Source organism: Hipposideros armiger, unplaced genomic scaffold, assembly GCF_001890085.2.
Source record: "Hipposideros armiger isolate ML-2016 unplaced genomic scaffold, ASM189008v1 scaffold_875, whole genome shotgun sequence".
NCBI classification, from domain to species: Eukaryota; Metazoa; Chordata; class Mammalia; order Chiroptera; family Hipposideridae; genus Hipposideros; species Hipposideros armiger.
Window position 1 is genome coordinate 345,806 of NW_017732225.1, and position 18,670 is coordinate 364,475.

Consider the following 18,670-nt stretch of genomic DNA (forward strand, 5'->3'; position numbering starts at 1 on the left):
TGGGCTGTGTTCTTCCTGCCTCACCCCCTGGGACATCGTTGCACAGCCCTGTCTGGTAGCTGCAAGTCTGAACCCCACTACACAAACACCATGGGGCTGGAGGGATTCACCCAGGCTCCCACCAAGTCTCTGACCAAGACCTCATGTCTCTGCACCCTCCCACGTACCATTGTTGTGACCATGGTTTTCAGACAGCTGTCCTCTGGCTGGGTCCCAGTCTCCAGCAGGTCACCTGCGGCTGCCCCTGTGAGGAAGCAGGAACCAGTCCCCAGGACCTCTGTGAAGAGCTCCATTCTGTCCACATTGAAGCCTTGGAGCCATGGTGGGGAGGGCTGAAGGAAAGGGCTAAATGGATGGCACAGTTTCTACATCCCCCTTCCTCCAGAAAGGAGTGGGAACTCAGGATGGGGGGAGGGAGAGGCACACAGGAACAGCCTGGCCTTAGTACCCCAGCCTCCTCCCTCTAGGTTACTCTCCTGGGTAACAAGATAATTCCACAGGGACTTCAAATGTAGCGCTCACATCCCACGAGCCCACATCTGCCCTGAACCTGGTAGTTGGACCCCACTTCTTGGGGTAAGAATTCTCACGGAGTAGAGCTGAGGTTCTGCCACTTCCTCTCCCGAGGGAGCAACTCAAGTTACCAGGGCAACAGGCTAGAATAAATCTTGTCTGGGTGAGGCCAAGGGCAGTGTTGTTGCTAGGGCAACTGATTAGGCCAGTTGTTTGGCTCCAGGCTTTTCCTGGTACCTGGCAAGCTAAATCACCTGGCATTGATTACCATCTACCACTGCTGCTTGCCCAGAACCCAGACACTCCGATCCCTGCTGCTTCCTACTTATATCTTTACCCAGCACTTAGGGGTTCGATGACACGAAGTGGTCTGGAGCTGCCCTCTATGACAGCAGCTGTGAATTCACAGGACTAGGGTGCTGCGAGGTGGTCTAGTTGATGGGGACTGGGAAGGAGTAGGTATGAAGAGACCCTCCTGTGGGTAGTTTCAAATCAAGCCTGGGGAGTAAGGCTCCAGGCCAGGAGCCGAGCAGGTGCATGAGCCCTGCGCGTGCCTTGCTCTTTGAGGCAGCAGCCAGACTAGGAAGGGGAAGGGCCTGCAGACAGCTTTTGTGTCTCTGCCACTTGTCACATGGTGCATATATCAAGGCCACACGGGGACTATGACCTTAATGTTTTGGTGGCCACTTATGGATCCATCACATACCTGCCCCTCCCTGGCCAACACCCATCAGCTGTGGCAGCTGCCAATGGCCCCACTGTGTCACCTGAGCTGCCAGCCCCTCTCCTGCTCCTTGGTGGGGCTTTGGCTGACTGGGGGGCACCTGGAGCAGGCCCCAGGTACTGCCTGCCTGCTGTCTGGATGCCCATCCTCAGGATACTGGTTGGGTCAAGCAAAAGGACCTCAAGGGACCACTGCAGACTCCCTGCCCTAAATTTCAAGTCAAGAGAAGGGGAGAGACACTGGGCATCAAGACAGGGCATCCCTTTCTCAAAGATCCTAGCTTCCATGCACACTGCATCATTGGCTCCTCTAGTATTCTAGCCCCTTCCTTCCAGGCCTGGGAAGTGGAGAAACTCTGCCTCCCTGCTCAGGCTGTCCTGGCCCTTGGACTGGTCAGAAAAAGGTTCCCTTGCTTCAGTACTCTTGTTATATCTCCTTCCATACCTGACTGTGCTCCTATACCATCTTTAATAGGGGCCAAATGTTGCCCTCTTTCCCTTCCCCACCCTCAGCTTCCCCCTTTTAGGTATCTTACTTGCCATGAGAGATATCATGAGGTCCTCTAAGGCCCCCATCTGTGTCAACTGCTAGTTTGTCTTGCAGAGTGTGCACTGACTGACCAGAGCTATCTTCCCCCAAGTGAGTTGGTCAGTGGAAGGATCAGAAGTGAGGTGTAAAAATGTGTGAATTCCAATTCCATCTCAAACCTCTCAGTAAGCAAGGGGCAAAGGGAGTACCCCCACCAGAGAGTCTGCACTTCTGTGATCAGAGCCATCAGCTGGCCCATGGTGGCATTTTTGGACAGTGGTGGTGAGAAGGGGCTGAGGGCAATGGGGCAGCATGAGGGAAATGCCCCTAAGCGATGGTGCCATCCTCCACAGGGTCTCCTCCAGTGGCCACTTGACTGGGATTCTGGTGGGATGGGCTGTGCACAGGGACCAATCCAGAAGTTTATTTATCCCAAGACACCTTATCACCACAGACCCACCGACCCACAGAGAAACTAAACCTTCAGCTCCTCAGAAATCAGAACCACCCCGATGTTCAGAGGCCAGCTCCTAGGATTATTTGGGAAGGAAGAGTGCAAAACCAGTCCTGGATGGGAAGTGGGGACACAGGTGCTGGAAGGAGAGAGCAGGAGTAAGGAATGGCAGGAGCTGGAAGGAGGGGTTGCCCTAAGGATGGCCGGACTTAACCGGCCCTGATCTCCAGGACTGCGGATGCCACTGCCAGCGCGATCAAGACAGACACAGTTCCATTCACATACGCCTCACACGGTAGTTTTCCCCAACAGACACCTCAAATCAGTGGAGATGCCCCCACACTCTCCGCCCCTGCCGAAGCGGGTGGGGTAGGGTGGAGGCCGGCTCTCTTAAACTTCCCAACTCAAACTCCGCTTCCATTGCCGGCAGTCCAGCGCCCGGGTCGCGCGAGGGTTAACCCCGCGGGGGTGGGGACTCCGGAGCGGTCGGAGGAGGGAGGGAGGGAGGGAGGGGTGAGGAGGCACGGGGAACCGGCTAGGGTCTAGCCTCTGAGGCCGTTGGAGACCTGGGTGTCACAGGCCGTCGGGCAGCCACTGGGGCACACGCTGCGCGCAGCGAGGGGCTACTGCAGACTCCCTGCTCTAAACTTCAAGTCCGGGGGAGGGGAGAGACACTGGATATCAAGACAGATGTCGGCCACCTCTACCCCACTTCTGGCCTTTCCCCAGCGGTCTCGGCCGCTCCTCCAGCCATTTTATAGCCTGTGGTCCGGGATGAACCCTGGAGGCGGCGGCCCGACGGCAACCCCGGAGTCCCAGTTGACCGATGTGCCCCTGGGTCCGCCACCTCCTTGGGCCTGCCCGGCTGATGTGAGGCTCTGCGGCCACCTGCGGAAGCAGAAGTCCCAGCGCCGCCGCTTCTTCGTGCTACGCGCTGACCCGCCGCGCCTCGAGTGTTACGAGAGCGAGAAAAAGTTCCTCTCGGGCCGAGCACCCCCCAAACTTAGCATGAGCCTGGCGGGCGCGTGCACCATTAGCAAGCGCGTGGACGCGCGCCAGCGCCACCTGATCGTCCTCTACACGCGCAACTGCAGCCTGGGTGTGGCGGCGGCCAGCGAGACGGAGCAACAGGCGTGGTACAGCGCCCTGCTGGAGGCGCGCGCCGCTGCCGCAGGTGAGGCCAGAGCCCGGGGCAGAGAGGGGCTGGGGGCCGGGGGTTGGATGGTCGTGGATTTGGTCTATCCATAGCCTGCCCCTCCCCTAGGTTACCGAAATCAAGTTCAAACATTAAGCGTTTACACTTTTTCAGTTCTCGGGGCACTCTGACCTCCCAGCTCAGCAGTGCCCCCCCCCCCGCTCCCCTCACCCCCTTCCGTGACCATCCCATTGTCTCTCCAGATCCCTGTTTTCATGAGGACTCCGAGACCTGGATCCTCGCTCCGTTTCAGGACGTCTGGCCTGTGACGCTGCGGCCCAAAGGGCTGGGGCGGACACGAGGCCTGGGAAGCGGTGGCTACTGCCTGTGTCTGGGTTCGGGGGTACTGAGCCTGCTGCGGGAGCCCAGGGCCAGAGGTTCCAAGGACACCCAAGCATCGCTACCGCCAGCCCTGCGCCTGTCCCTGCTCAGCGTGCGCCGCTGTGGCCACGCAGACTCCTTCTTCTTCCTGGAGCTTGGCCGCTCAGCACCCACGGGTCCCGGGGAGCTGTGGCTACAGGCGCCTGACACGGTGGTGGCCCAAAGCATTCATGAGACCGTTCTGGCCGCCATGAAGCGGCTCGGGGACGGTGGTGCGGGTGGCCAGGCTGAACCACTGCCAAGGGATCCTACAACAAGCGCCTCCAGACGGTCACCTGTCCCCCAGCCTCATGAGACCCCAGCCTCAGAGGCCCCATCAAGCAGCCTGAGCCGTCAGGTGTGCCTGGGTGAGAGGAATGAGCATGCAACCCTAGAGACCCTGGCAATGCTGGGGGCAGCAGCCTCATATCCCGAGGAGTTGGAGCAGGTTGGGGGCCACATATGCATGGGAGCTGGGAGTGATTACGAGACCATGCAGGGCAAGGAAGCAGGTGGCTACATGGTGATGGCAGCCCCAGGCATTCCGGCTGCTGCCAACGCCGCTCCCTCCCATCCGCGCCAAGGTTGGGAGGGCACTGAATACATGCCCATGAGCCACTTTCAGCCACGGTCCTTTTCCTCGAGTTCCCTACCCTTTTCCTACAACCCTGGGGCTGGGGACCCTGGACACTGGCTCCAAGACCCCCATCGGGGCGTTGGGGACAGCTGCGGAACAGCAGGGGCTCAGTCCTGCTTGCAGCCACTATCCGAGCAAGCGGGGGAATACGTGTGCATCAAGTACCCAACCCCAGACTGCACACTGGACCCCCTCGATGGCCACCTGAATTATGTTGACCTGGACCTGGTCCCTCCTCTGGAGGCACGAGGCGACGCCCCCGGGGCCAGCACGCACAGCTATGCCAGAATCCAGTTCCAGAATGATGGAGAGACAAGGGTGAGAGCCCGCCAGGTCTAGCTGACCAGATGGACCAGAAGCAGGGAAGAGAAAATAGGGCAAAGTTAAGAATGCCTTCCCACCTGTTTCCACGACTAAGGGGCTCTAAGGCCCCAACAACCCCTAGAACATGTGACCTATAGAGGCTCTTGGGCTGCCCCTTACAGCCCTCTGCCCACTCTGTCCCTTCCAGCTGTGGAGCCTGGGAAATCTTCAGGAGGAGGTTCCCCAAGAAGTTGGATTCTTTTAAGAGAGACAATTCTAGAACCCCTATCAACAAAAAAAAGTCCTACGAATTTCTGGGCTTTCTCAGCCGAAGCCCCGATCCTCTGTTTCCCCACACAGTTCCTGCAGCATCAGTCCACAGTCTCAGGTCAGCCTTGGCCCCCCCCCACCCTGCCTCCTATGAGAATTCCCACGTGGACCAGCCCCCCACCACCACCCTCCCACACACACACCTGCAGTGCCTGCTGAGTGTCTCCTCCAAGGCAAAGAACTAACCTGCAAGCCCAGAGCTGAACTTCTGGGGCCCCAGAACAAGAAGGATGAAAGTACCAGGTATCTCACCTTTTAGTGCCCCCCCAAAAGTGATGTGCTACCCCCTTACTCCCTAATTTGCCTCTCCCAATGCCAGCTACATGCTCACACAATCCTCCCTTCTCCCAGGCCTGGCAAAACTGATGGGGAGTCCTTGCTTCTTACATACTCAGTCTGAGGGACTGTACTGTGGATCCCCCCCTCATTAAAGGTGCCTTGACCAACGAGTAACAAGAATTTGAGGGGAGGGCAGTCAAAGCCATGATGGAGAAAGAGACCCCATCCCTACCTCTGTGCCCCACTCTGCTACCCTCCACAAGAAGCCTGTTTGCAAACCAACACTTTTATTAATAGAAACCTGCTTGGAAGAGTAGGGAGCCCATGGTTCCCACAAGTGGCTATGGTTAATGGGTGCCTGGGGTCCATGGGAGAGATGGGTCAGTGCAGTGAGAACAGCTAGGGCAGCCACTGGGGCCTGGCTGATCAGAGACAGGGTCTGGGGGACTAGCAGGGGGTGGGGGAGCCCTTGGGGGGCCGGAGGAGCTGGGTCTTGGCTCCCCCTGGCTCATCTGCAAGAGGCCACTGAGGGCGATCAGCTCAGGCCCACTGAGCCAGGCAGTGGAGCAGCGTGGGGACTGGACTGGGCGGACCCAGGGCGACATGATAGGGGGTGGGAGCAGCAGCTTCAGAGAGCCCATCATCTGAGGAGAGAAGAGGGGGAAGTGTCTCCTTCCAAGCCCCGCATGAAGGCTGGGGTGGGGCCAGGGAAGGAAGAGTGCTCACCTGTTGAGGGGCCTCAGACAGGTACAGGGGAACACGCTGCCCCCAGGGAAGCAGAGGGTCTAAAAGAAAGACATCTTCACAGCATATCACCGGGAACCCTGGGGAAGAGAAGCTGCTAGGGTGACAGGCTGGGAGTTCCCACCCCGGGGGAGCTCTGAACCAGTTCCCCGTGCTCACACAACCATCAGTCCTGAACCCGAGGGGACCAATGGAAATTACCTGCACCCCTAGGCGCCTGCTCGCCATTCTGATGTCCTGTTGTGGGAGCCAGGGGCCTGCAGCCCCTGCCTGAGGCTGCCTCGTACAGCGGCCAGGAGGGATGACACAAGGTCCGGCCTGAGAAGGAGGCGCCAGACCCACAGCTGGGCCCCTGTGGAGGGTCAGGAAAGATCAGTGGAGCTTCAGTCTCCCCTCAGGGCATCCCTGCCCCACCCCCAGGCCAGAGCCACAGGTACCCCCTACTCACCCACTCCAGCTGAGGTCCTGCTTTAGCCTCATAGTTGGGGTCCCACGGTGCCAGCAGGGTCATCCTTGAGGGGGCCACCTCCCAGGCCATCTGAGGTGAAAGGGGAACTGGGGGTGGGGGGGGGAACAGGATGTGTAGAGATTAAAACAGGCTCAGGAGTCGGTGAAAGAGTATTGGGGGTAGAAGTGGCAAGGCCTGGCACCTACCTGGGGTTCCTGGGGACTGCTCAGCAGCCAGGCCTGAGGGGGACCCGGCCAGCAGCTGCTCTCTCCGGATCTGGAAAGGCCTTGGGGACCTGGGCTGAGGGCTTGGGGGGAAGGTAATGAGGTGCTCCAGTCATAGCCTCCCCCACTCACCAACCCCCGCCAAGTCTAAATACTTGGTAAATGGTATGGCTCATTGAGCGTTCCTCACTGTGGGACCCCCCCCCACGTCGAATTTCCCCCAAGCGCCTCCTGCATGCCCCTCACCGGTCCTGTGGGGATGTTCCTGGCTCCCCCAGGGCTTCCTCTCCAGAGTTCCAGGCCTGGCTGGGGTCAGTGCCTGCGGAGCGGCCGTGTTCCTCGGGCGCCTGCTCCTCGCCTGCGCCCCACCGCCGAGAGGGCCAGGGCAACATGCCGCCTCTGAGAGGGCAGGGCAGCACGTCTATGCTGGCACCCTGCGCTGCCCGGGCCTCCTGCCCTGCCGGCCTTACCCCTTCCCTGTCTCCCACGGAGTCCCAGCCTCCCTCGGCGGCCAGCTGTACCTTGCGGGTCTCTGTGAGCCCAGGTCACCCGCCCACCTCACAGGGCCTCGCCTCAACGCCGGCGCCCAGCACGTTTCCGGGCCACGTGGTGCACGCTCCCGCCGGGGGTCCCGCGGGCGCCCCCTGGCGGTGGGGTCAGGGCGCGGGCCGCCTTCAGCCGGGTGTGAAAGGGTGGTGCAGAGCAAGTCACTGCAGAACCTGGACATGGATGTTGAGGCGACCCCTTCCCCGCAACGCAAAGCATGGCTTCCGTTCGCAGACACACACACACGCATACACCTGAGCCACAACTTAAGAGACCTTCCGGCTTCTTTATTGCACTTGACACAACATCCGGGCCCGTCTTCCATCCCAGACCTTCAACGACACCCAGAGGCAGCCAGGTGCCTTGCTGGGCAGGATTGCTTCCAAGCCCTCGGGCCAAGGGGTGCCTGATAAACAGGGCCAGGCCCGAGGCCGCCCTCACCAGTCCTTGCTAAAGAGCAGAGCCCAGGAGCAGCTGTCTTCTCTGTTCCTGGGTCCCAGGCGGTTCAGGGCCCAGCGCTCCTAACTCAACCCCTAAGACTTCCAGGAGTGCGTGGACGACAGCAGCGATGTAGGGGAGGCCCCTTCCTGGGGCCCCCTCCTCTTCCAGGATGTGATGGGGCTGGCACAGGGACTCCTGGGGGGAAGGGGCCCAGGTTAAATACCCCTTTATACCTTCTCCTCTGGGCTTCCCTGCCCGTCACAGAGGGCAGGGGGGGAAACACCCTAAAGGAGCCTGGTAAAAGGGGGCTGACAGGATGGCCCTTCAAAATGTAGAAGGGGACGGTCAAGGGCACCTTGGACACAACTTGGGGACAAATGTGATGCAAGGAAGCTGCCAGCAAATAGAAGGGAGATGACACAGGGGCCCAAGGCTCAGGGGGAAGGAGAGACCTGTCATTTCCAGAGGGAAATGCTGGAGTAGGCAGGCTGGCACATAGAACCCAATGGGCACTGCAAGGACTGGGCCTGGCCACAGCAGGAGCAGACGCAAACACACACACACACACAGGCAGCCACGGTCTGTACAATTTATACAAGAGACGGGGACCCAGCCTGGGCCCTGCATCCCCTACAAATATAGAGTTCTCTCTACAAAATATAGATAATTTAGCCCCCTATAGCAGGGGTTGGAGGTGGGGGTGTAGAGAATAAAAGTAGGAAGGTTAAGGTCTATTCCATCTGGAGGAGCAGAGGGCAGGGCTAGGTGGAGAGTATGAAGGCACCATCAGCACTTGAGAGGGGAGGGGCTACAGGAGGGCACCCAGAGGCTGGGGGCCCAGGGTCTGGGGGCACCAGAGTGGGGCCTCTGAGGTCAGTGTTTGTGAGGGGAGGGGGATTCACTAGTGTCTTTGGTAGGGACGGAAGGCACCACTGGTGGGGATAGGGGTTGCACAGGAGTCTTATAAATAGAAAAAGGGCGAGGTGGTGTGGGAGGGGTGACTTCAGGTCCTAGGAACCCAGGAGCCGAGTGTAGACGACATAGAGCAGCAGCATGAAGACCACGTAGAAGAGGATGAAGCCGCCCAGGCCAGAGGGGGGCCAGAAGGGCGGGGGAGGCCTGCCCCCAACCCGCTTCACGGCCTCCAGGGTGGTCCACAGCCCCTGGGCAGTGCCCTGGAGGAGATCCGAGGGCGAGCACAGGTCAGCCTGGGAAGGGGGAGTAGGACAGATGGACAAGGACAAAGGGCAGACGTCAGCAGCAGCAGCAAGACAATCCTTCCCACCCCCTGCCCTCACATGCCAGAGCCAGAGCCATGCCAACATGCAGAGTGCAGGGAAGGGAGGCATGCAAAGAAGGGAGCCATGCGGGACAGGCGCTTCCTTCTGGGAAGCAGACACCCCCTGTGAATGGAACCCTGCCATCCATGCAAAGGGCTCAGCTGAGCCCAGGATGCCACCACTCTTTACAGTAGAGATCAGCCCCGCCGCATACCTCAGGCACCCCCATTTTTCGACAGGCTTCTAGGAAACTCTCCACATTTTTCCGAGACTTGAGGGTACTGAGTTTTGGCTAGGGATGTGTAAGAAAAGAAAAAGAGTAGAGTAAGGGAGGGGGTCACAGGAGTCCCTTGTCCCACTCCCTACTTCCCACCCTGGGCCCCAACTGACCACAGCAGGTGAGGGCACATGAATGAAGGGCACAGAGCGGGGCCTCAGCTGGTTGGCCAGCTGACAGAGGATGACGCCATTTGCCAGAGCCTCTGCCAGGTCCTCAGGCAAAGGCCGCTGCAGCCGCGACTCAAGGACCTGGGAGGCAGGGGGAGATGGGGGGAGAGGTCAGGATCAGCAGGGAACTCCAGCCTGCCTCTCCCATCCTCAGCCAAAGCACCAGGGTGGACAAAGAGGGTATTGAGAGAGGCTAGGAAATTCCAGGAGGTGCCATGCTGAGCCCAGGCTCCACCCACACAGATTCCGCGTTTTACCTGGCGCAGCTGAGCCATCAGCTCCTTCTCATCCACAAGCTGGGGGGATCGTCGAGGTCTCAAGACAGAGTCTGGTGAGGAAGGACCTAGAGAAAAGGAGATTGTGTGGCCTGTCTCCACTACCACCGTAGACTTTGTAGCTGGGTCGCAGTGTCTGGCACCCACATCCCCTGCCTCCGTGCTTGTGGGATTTTCAACACAAAGGGACAATTGACCAGAGGACTCCCAGGCCAGAAGGGGTGATCAACAGCCCACGTTAGTGCTGGGTTAGCACTGGGTTAGTAGTGGGGAGGGAAGACCCACCTGAGCCACTCTGAGAGGAAGAACGGAACAGGAAGCTGTTTGGTCTCTGAATAGAGCCGAGTAACCGGGGAGCAGGTGCTGTTGCTGGGGGCCAGAGCCAGGGAAATGGGGCAGGTGAGATGCACTCTTCCCTCAGGCCACCAGGCACCAACCATCCCCTCACCTACACAAGCCCCCATCCTCTTCCCAAAGCCCCTGTCCCACCTGGTCTAGATATAGGAAGGGGCTCCTGGGAGGTGGGGGCTGGGGCAGGGGTGGGGGGCCCCTGCACCCCTGAAGCTCCCAGTTGGGTGACACTGGACTTGGGCGTGCCGCTGAGGAAAGACAGAAAGGGAATTAGAGAGGGTGATCAGGGAGAGGGTGTTTAGGGAGAGGGCTCAGGGAGGTGAAGTCTGGGAGGACATACTTGTAGGTGACCTGAGTGGACGAGGCAGCAGCACCTCCACCAGCAACCCTGACCCCCAGCTTCAGAAAACTAGAAATTGAAGGAGATGTCAGCAGTGTGAGGCAGGAGGCTGCCAACGCTGAGTAGCTCAGGAGGGCTCATCTCCCCTAATTTCCAGGGCCCACCACCTGGCAGTAGCCTGTGCCCACACCTGTCCTTCTTGGGGGCCCCCCACACTCCACTCTGCTGCTGCTGCTGCTGCTGCCGCCGCTCACGTTCCTGCCATAGCTGCAAGGTGTCGGGGCGCCGCCGCTCTTCCCCAGCTGGTTCTTCTCGCCTGAGGGGCAAAGACAGGACGGGAAGGGTAGAGAAGTTCAGGGAAGAGGAGAGGGTGCAGGGAGATGGAGTAAAGGGAGGAGGTGCCAGCTCAGGTGGCGCTGAGTACCTGCTGCTTGATGCCCTCTCCCCGTCCCCTGCCACAGGGCTTAATTCTGGTGGCCGCTGCTCCTGAAGAAAGAATAGGGGATGGGCTAAGGGAGTGCCTGGTCCCCAAGCCTGCACTGGCCCCTCCTCCCTCCAGCTTTCCTCTCACAGCAGAAGGACATAAGGACAAGGGCTGGCCCCTCACCTCAGCAGCACCTCGCTCTTCGTCCTCCCCAGGCACGTGGCTGTCAATGAAGTCAATCTGCTCGGGGTCTCCGTCAGCTGAAGAAGCCAGGACACGTCAGCAAGCAGATGGGGGCCTTCAGGCTGGTCCACTCATCTTAGCCTCAGGGCCCCTTACCCCACTACTCACCAGAGCCATCCTCCTTCCGCTCTCTGGGCCCCCGAGGCTCCCGGGCCAACTCGGAGATCCGAAAGGACAGCTCCGAAAAGTCATCCGTTGACTGTAAATGTAGAAATGCAGACATAGGAGGCAGCCTCTCTATAGTATTGGGGACCCATGGGGTCCAGAGCCTTGGGATCGGCTGCTGAGCCAGCCCTTCCCCGCGATACTTGGGCAAAGGAAGCAAGAGGATAGCTCCAGTCACCATGTGTCATTCTGAGATTTAGGGGTGCAAGGCAAAGGGTTTTGGCTCAGATTTTCCCCCAGAGCTGAGATCACAAATGTCCCTTGGAAAGAAGGCACTTACCTCATTTCCAGACCACCTCTTGCTGCCACTGTCAACACTGTGGAAGCCTGAGTCCAGCCCACCATCGTACCGACGTCCCGGAAATAAGTCCTCAGCTGGGCTGAGACCAGCCAGGGAGACCTGGTCAGTGCTATACTGGATAGCAACCCCTCATCCTCCCTCCAGAAGCCATGGGGACCCTGGTGCCAGGAAGGGGCATTAAGGCTCCAGGAGCTTCCTTCCTTCCCACACAGGACTTACCAGGGACTGAAACTCGGGGGGCGGGAAGGGGCCAGATCCCCCAGTGCAGCACCCCCACGCCGCCCAGACTCTGTTGACAAGTACTTGAAGATGTGAAGTTTTCCCTTCAGGCAGATCTAAGTGTAAAGAGGAGCATGAAAGGAGTCAAGGGGAAGCAAGAGGGCACCCCAGATCCTGCTTGGCTACCAAAGGGACCCCCAACACACTCCTGCCCAATCTCAGCCCTGTCCCCACAGTCCACCCCAGGCCGACCCCTCACCTGGGCAGGCGGACTTTGCAGGGGGTTGCTGTCCAATAGAATGACCTGCAGGTGCCTGAGGCGGCAGAAGGAGACTGGGATGCGGGAGATACGGTTACAGGAGAAATCCAGGCGCACAAGAGGAAGGTCCCCCAGCTCTGGGGGCGGGTGAGGGAAGAGTCAGAAGTATCCCCAAAGTGGGGTGGCCTTGTGCTCACTTCCTCTGCCCTCTGCTCTGGCCAGCCAGTCTCCCCTGGGTCCACCACAACCTCTGCCCTGGCTGGCTGAGGGCACTCCCCAGGAACAGCCTCGCTGCTGCTCCTCCCACTCAGATCCAGCCCACCTTCAGGCTTCCCCTCCCCAACAAGGCCTGACTTCAGCGCCTGCTCATCCCAGGTGCTTGCTCCTTTTTTCCTCCCTGCCCACTCCCCACTCCAGCTTCTCCTTCATTCTCACAAGCCCCAAGCCAGAATGTGACACGACACTGCTCAAAATTCTTCCATGATTTGCAGCTGGGGCTACTGAGGGTAAATGGGCTGTGCCCTACATGAGGGCACCCAGGCAGAAGGGGCTGTAATCCCACCTGCACTTCAGTAGCCAAGCCCTGCCCCCTGGGCGAGGCTGTGCCTGCCCACAGGGAGGGGTGCCTCTGTCTACTTCTCAGAAAGGCACTGTTGGATTAGTGGTGGCTCAAGACACAGAATAAAAATCACAATCCCCTGGCCAAGCAGAGTCAAGGATACCACATCAGACAACCCTCCAGCCCCTCAGCTTCTGGACCTTTCCACATGCTGTTTACTCAACTGGGAGAACGCCATTGTTCTGTCCACACATCTTTCAAGGTTCAACTCAAGTGTGTCCTCCTCCACACAATCCTTCCAGATACTAGGTTGGAATTCATTGCTCCTTCCTATATCCCCAGGGCATTTTGCGGGGGTCTCCTTTATGGTCCAACGAAAGCCCTGATCAAATGCTTATTTTTATGACTTAGAAGGAAAGAGCGCCAGTGTAGGAATAGGGGGCAGCCCAGAGAAATTGGATGACCACCTGATTCCTGTCTCTTGTTCTTCAAAACCAAGATTAAAGTGGTACAGATCCTTCCTGCCTAGCCTGGCTTGCTTTTCTAACCACACCTGTGCTGGACCTGGCTCCCACCCATCTGCATGCTTTGCACATGGGATTTCCTCTCTGGGATGCAGAGGGTGGAGAACTCTCCTTTAATGGTCAGCTTGCTCTGCGCCTCAGGGGCGAAATCTTGCTCAAGGTGCCCAAGCAGAGCCTCCTCCAGCTCCTGCAGCTCTCTAAGTATCCTGTTCAAGCACTTCTCTCTGCTTGTTTCTCCCATTAAATTTAGATTTAATTAAGCCATTCAATTTTAAGAGTTGGCCCCAGATCTGAGTGACATCACTCACATTTACCTGGTCCCCACGTAAAACACAGGAAATACACACACAAAACAATGCTGGCTGAATTAAACAAGGTGTGCCTGCTTTGGAGCAGAGGCTATCAAATGTTGGGGTGCACAACAATAAGCTCATTAAAATGGGGCTGCTTGGGCTCCAGCTCATGGCCCCACTGATTCACACTCTCTGGGGAAGAAGCGCAGGGCAATCTGAGTCAGGTGTTTGAGAGCTCCTGCTGGGGTGAGTGGTGGTCATAGGTAGCCCTGAAGGCCCCTTCTGGCCTTGGGATTCTACAGGGTGCCAATGCACTCGCCTACCCCTCTTTCTGTGTCTTTTCCCACATTTGTAAAATAGAGCTAACAACCCCATGCATTGCCAGCCTCAGAGGGTTGCTGGTCAAGAGCAAATAAAATAATTTATAGTCTGTTTTATATACTGCAAAACCCTGGTCAACTAAGGCATTATTGTTCTGTGAAGATTCCTTTTCTCTGACTTCTCCAAGGTCGTGTTTCTGTCTGTCTGTCTGTCTCTCCCTCTCTCACCACCTCTCTTCATTTTCCTTACCATCAGGCAGGGTGCTGAGCTGGTTCCTCCGAACATTGAGATCCCGCAGGGAAGAGAGGCTGCAGAGCTCTGTGGGGAGGGACTGCAACTCATTGCTGCTCACATCCTGGAATGAGGAAAGAAGTAGGAAGGAGCCACAAGACCAGGAGCATCAGAAACTGCGTCCTGTCTCTGGTCGCCTCCTTTAGTCCGGCCTTTCCCCTAGGGCGCATCCTGCCTTTCCCCAGCTTCCCCCCAAAGGCCCCTGCTGCCTGGTTCAATAGTCCCTCTTCTTGCCCCCCTCTCCATCCTCACAAGCTGTCGCAGGCTTCCCAAGGTGCTGATGTCGGGAGGCAGGGCTCCCAGTTTGTTGTTGCTGACAATGAGCACCCGCAGGGGCAGCTGGCAGATGTAGGGTGGCAGCGATGACAGCTGGTTTCGGCTGTGGAAGAGAGAAAGGCAGTGGGCTCACTCCCCAGGCACGGTGTCCCACATGGCCCTCCTCTAAAGGTCATGCCACACCCTCCCCTGGCCCTGCCTCTCTACCTGAGATTGAGGTAGGTGAGGGCTGTGAGATTTCCCAAAGCTGGATTCAGGCATCTCAGGCAATTGTGGTAGAGACTCAGGCCCTCCAGGGATACTAGCTGGCATGCTGCCTCAGGCACCTCGGGGAACCGGTTCCGGGACAGATCTAGGGGAAGCAAGTGGAGAGCTGTGGAATTACCCAGCCCTGGACAGGAGGACCTTGAATTTCTAGAGAGCCATCTGCCGAGCCCTCTACCATCCTAGCAGACCTGAAGAATCAGGACTATAAACCTGGGCTCCCTGGAGAGAGAACAAAGCCTATTGCAAACTGGAACACATTCCAAGCATAACCAGAATGGCAAAGGGGAGGCAAAGGCCTTAGGGCCACTGGGCTGGAGAAGCCCAGATTTGGGAGTGGGAAGGAGCCATAAACTCTGTCTTCAAACACACAAATGGCGGACTATCCTGGAAGGGTGGCTGGATTCTATACCTCTTGTGCTTCCTGTTGCTCTGTGATACCAGGAGAGATGGAAGGCAAAGGTTGTAGGAGGGACGGTGCTCCAAGGAAAATAGCAAGTGATGGGCTGGCTGGAAGGCTCAAGGCAAGAATATGGACAACCTCTGGGGAGACCACTGAGAAAGCCCATCCCTCCTCAGGCGGCTATCTCCCAACCTCAACCTGTTTTTAACCCAGGGGAAAAACCAAGGGTCATTAAAGTGTGGCTCTAGAGTTGAGGCTCCTGACAATGGACAACGGTTTTTCACCAACCCCTAGTATCCGCAAGCCAGGTCTAAGATCCTATGAAGTAACAGACCAGGAAGAAAAGGCAAGTCAACCAAGCCGGAGGTGGGAGCTAGAGTCCTCTGGTCCCCACCATCTGGGCACACCTTCTTCAGGGCTGGCTCCTTCCCACCCTCCTCTTCCAGCCCTCCTCTACTTCCTCTCTTACTGCCCCAGACTTCAGGCAATCAGGACCACGGCCTGTGTCTCAGGCACAGAGAAGAGTGGAGAGGGTAGGAAGGAGGGTACTGTCTATTCCTGCCCCCTACTCTCCGGCGGTGGCTTGCTAGTCCAGTACAAGGAGTCAGACAATTGGGGTTCCCATCAGTCTGGAGGCACTCAGGCTTAGACCTCTACAAGGCTGTGTTTCTGCTTCCTCTGCTCAGCCTGTATTGGGAGGGGCCGAGAGCCTGCTGGGGGAAGTCCTGAGCAGTAGTACTTGTGTGAGCTTCTTAGATGGCCCTTCTCAGGGAGGAGCCAGCAAAAGCTAAGGGGAGGAGAAGCTGGGGTATATCCCCCAAGGAAATGAGTCTTGTGACAGGAAATGTAATAGAAACAATCTATCAGGTTCTGTCTCTGGTGGGACCTGTGTTTGCCAGGGCAGATGATAGCCTGATGCCCCCAAAATCGTTCTCTCTCCCTCTCTGCTCCCAACCCTGGTGGTGCATACAGACAGGTGACCTGTCAAGGGAGAAGACAGTTCCAGAGAGGACGGGAGGACCAGATGCACTCCTACTCTCACCTTCCACCTGCCTACTTTCTCTATATCCACCAAATGTGTGTGCATGCACACACACATGGATGAAAGGGGAGGAGAACAAGTTTCGATGGGGTAAGTGGGTGTCAAGAGCAAAAGCATGGAGCGGAAGGGGGAGCGCAGAAGGGAGCCCAGGCAGGAGGCAGGGCACAGGAGGCACAGGATGTGGTCTGTGAGAAAATGAGCTGCACTTCTCCTTTGTGAGAGTGGCCCCTCCCCCATCTCAGGAGTCATCCTACTATCAGGCCCCAGGAACAGTCCACAGGATATCAGGGACCTGTGCCACAGGAAGCATGCACCAAAAACACAGTCCAGAAAGAGCTGGGAAAGCAGGAGAAGGTTCAAAATGATTCCGGCAGCAGAGCACTGAAACTTTTAGTCTGGGTTGGAGGGCAAGGGGGTGTGCAGGGCAGGGTATGGGCAACACTGACTGTGTTTCTGTCACTTCCTCATTCCACCCCACACTATAAGCACCCTGCTTCTGGAAAGAGGACAGAGGAGAGAGTTCTGGACAAGATAGATCCCACTGGGCTTAGAATCTGGGCCCCGAAAGGAATGAAGATTCTTATGTGGAGAGCAGGGCAGAGAGGGGTTCTCAGAAAGCTGGGATTTTCCCACTTCACCACACAAGCTCACTCACAGGAGAACTGGCTGCACCCTGGGCCGGAATGCTGGGGGAGGAGGATAAAAGGGGGGAGAGCTGGGAGGAGCAGGGAGTTCTTGGTAGTTTTCCCCAGGAGTCCACTCACAGAGACAGAGCCTTAAGGAAGTAAAGAATAACATTTGGTCTTTGTCAAAAAACAAGCAAGGGGGAGGGGAAAGGGAACAGACGGCAAGTGTCACACAGCTGCTGAGGTCAATCTGGAGCTTGGGGGTTAAGTAGCTGGAGTAGACAGAGGATGGCTCCTGGGGCTCACCCATTCCCTGAACTCACTCACTGCATAATAAGCAAGTTAGTTTACCCAGCAACCCAAGAAAAATGGAGAGGTTTAAACTGGTTCTCCCTGGAACAGTGGGGGAAAAGAGAGTGTCTGTGCCCCCTTGAGTGTTTGCAGGGCAGCAGGCACCTGCTAAGGAAGAAATGCAGTCCCAGGGCGGTGTCAATAGGACACTCTCATTCAGCCCCAAGTCCTACCCTGAGCCAGGCTCGGGTGGGGCTCCGGGAATGTAGTCCTCCTCCCCATTTCCAATCCTCACCACCCCCCAGCTGCCAGCCGAAGGTCATAGGTTGCCTTCAGAGCAGCTGAGGCCTGACTCACCTGTTGTAGTAGAGTCCCCCACACCCTACCATCAACAGACACCAGAGTGAAGAGAGCATGATCAGAGGGATCCTGCGGGTGGGAGAGCGGAGGGATAGTCGGTCCCTAGGTTCCCAGCACTACTAGTTAGAAGATAAGATTTCCTTCCTTTCAGCTACTGCCTCAAAGTCCCTCTCCCAAGGGAAAGCAGAAACTGAAATGGGAATTCTGGAGTCCCTATGAGGTCACAGGCTCCACAGTGACCTCACACACGCAGGAAGGAGGAGTTGTTTCAGATAACGGGGGTCAGGAATAACAGGCAGAAGAGCTGAGGAAAAAAGAGTTAGGGGATGTGGGAGATTAGCTTCTTTCCGACAGGCTGGCTGGGTGAAGAGGACCAGCCACTTTAGGGGGTGGGACTACAAGCAAAGTAAGCAGAAACATCAGGTTGTTAGGGACAAATTCTTGGGAAGTGGAAGCCTAAGTCTGCTCGGATCTCGGTGGAACGGCGGAGAGTTGCAGACGAAGTGGACGAACAAAAAGGAGTCATTAGAGGGGCTCGTGGGGGCTGCTTTATGGAATGATCAGAACTGAAGCTGAAGAAATCATGCAAATGAGCCAACCAGGTGAGGGGCGGGACCATTATACAGGTGCGCCAATATGCAAATAAAGAGAAGCGGAGGGTGAGGGCTCTGACAACTTTCAGCCAGGGACGCTGGGCGTGCCGTGCAAACGAGAAACACGTTCATTGTCTAGTAGTTCTTAAAGTGGGGAGGGGGTGGTAGCAGGCTTATGTAAATCAGCGAAGTCGAGAACCCCGACGGCCAGGTGAAGGGGAGGGCCAGACTCCCCGGCCCCAAGAGAAACAAACGTGGGGGCGGGGCTATGTAAATGAGGGTCCCGGCTGGGGTCGCGGCGGGGTGCACTCACCAGCCTGGGTGATGTCTGACAGGTCGTAGCTGCGGGCCGCGCCCCGGGGGAAGTGCTTCAAGCGCCGGTTAGACAGGTTCAGGGTCCCGGTGGCCACGGCCTCCTCGAGGGCCCGCTCTGCACTGCGGCTCCCAGGCAGACCCGGAGACCCCGGAACGGTGGTCGTGGCCGCTGACTCTTCACCCCCGGCGGCAAATGGGGCCGCTACTGCCGCCGCCATCCGCTCCCGGCGGCTCCCGCTGCCTGACTGACGGGACTGGTCGTCCCTTCTTCCCCCGCCCCCTCCTTGGAGCCGCCGTAGTGGCTTGAAGCGGGAGGAAGTGGGCCCAGAGGCCCGGCGGACCAATCGCGGTCCCCAGACGCGTCGGAAGTGGCTAATCAGAACCCGCCAGGGAGGGGCAGACTCCTGCGCTGGAGTGAGGCGAGAGAAGGGAGGGGGACTAGAATGGAGCTCTCGCCAACTGCCGACGCTCCAGCCCGACCC

General features: G+C 57.9%; 3 protein-coding genes across 7 annotated transcripts; 1 reads left to right on the forward strand and 2 right to left on the reverse strand.

The window, feature by feature from the left end:
* The first annotated feature begins 96 nt into the window (after positions 1 to 96).
* LOC109374927 (insulin receptor substrate 1-like) lies at positions 97 to 5,500 on the forward strand. Its single transcript, XM_019629930.1, has 3 exons — positions 97 to 3,393; positions 3,618 to 4,729; positions 4,923 to 5,500. The coding sequence occupies exons 1-3, from the start codon at positions 2,910 to 2,912 to the stop codon at positions 4,977 to 4,979; spliced, it is 1,653 nt and encodes a 550-aa protein (XP_019485475.1). The 5' UTR covers positions 97 to 2,909; the 3' UTR covers positions 4,980 to 5,500.
* Positions 5,501 to 5,593: 93 nt separating this feature from the next.
* Positions 5,594 to 7,448, reverse strand: SAP25 (Sin3A associated protein 25). 2 transcript variants are annotated; one of them, XM_019629936.1, is made up of 6 exons: positions 6,986 to 7,448; positions 6,722 to 6,822; positions 6,516 to 6,622; positions 6,269 to 6,419; positions 6,050 to 6,108; positions 5,594 to 5,967 (listed from the first exon to the last, which is right to left on the reverse strand). In XM_019629936.1, exons 1-6 carry the CDS (start codon positions 7,129 to 7,131, stop codon positions 5,671 to 5,673), a joined length of 861 nt encoding a protein of 286 aa, XP_019485481.1. In that variant the 5' UTR covers positions 7,132 to 7,448; the 3' UTR covers positions 5,594 to 5,670. The 2 variants fall into 2 exon arrangements, with proteins under 2 accessions (XP_019485481.1, XP_019485480.1); XM_019629935.1 differs by having other exon boundaries at positions 6,050 to 6,147.
* A 97-nt stretch (positions 7,449 to 7,545) lies between these two features.
* LRCH4 (leucine rich repeats and calponin homology domain containing 4) lies at positions 7,546 to 18,469 on the reverse strand. 4 transcript variants are annotated; one of them, XM_019629923.1, is made up of 18 exons: positions 18,187 to 18,468; positions 14,502 to 14,646; positions 14,271 to 14,397; positions 13,977 to 14,082; positions 12,031 to 12,167; positions 11,772 to 11,887; positions 11,532 to 11,631; positions 11,195 to 11,285; positions 11,027 to 11,103; positions 10,844 to 10,905; positions 10,610 to 10,735; positions 10,420 to 10,488; positions 10,218 to 10,327; positions 10,014 to 10,097; positions 9,711 to 9,796; positions 9,397 to 9,534; positions 9,221 to 9,298; positions 7,546 to 7,921 (listed from the first exon to the last, which is right to left on the reverse strand). In XM_019629923.1, the coding sequence occupies exons 1-18, from the start codon at positions 18,404 to 18,406 to the stop codon at positions 7,736 to 7,738; spliced, it is 2,058 nt and encodes a 685-aa protein (XP_019485468.1). In that variant the 5' UTR covers positions 18,407 to 18,468; the 3' UTR covers positions 7,546 to 7,735. The 4 variants fall into 4 exon arrangements, with proteins under 4 accessions (XP_019485468.1, XP_019485470.1, XP_019485469.1 ...); XM_019629925.1 differs by lacking the exon at positions 7,546 to 7,921 and adding an exon at positions 8,302 to 8,934 and having other exon boundaries at positions 12,031 to 12,104; positions 18,187 to 18,469; XM_019629924.1 differs by lacking the exon at positions 7,546 to 7,921 and adding an exon at positions 8,302 to 8,901 and having other exon boundaries at positions 18,187 to 18,469.
* Between the last annotated feature and the right edge of the window lie 201 nt (positions 18,470 to 18,670).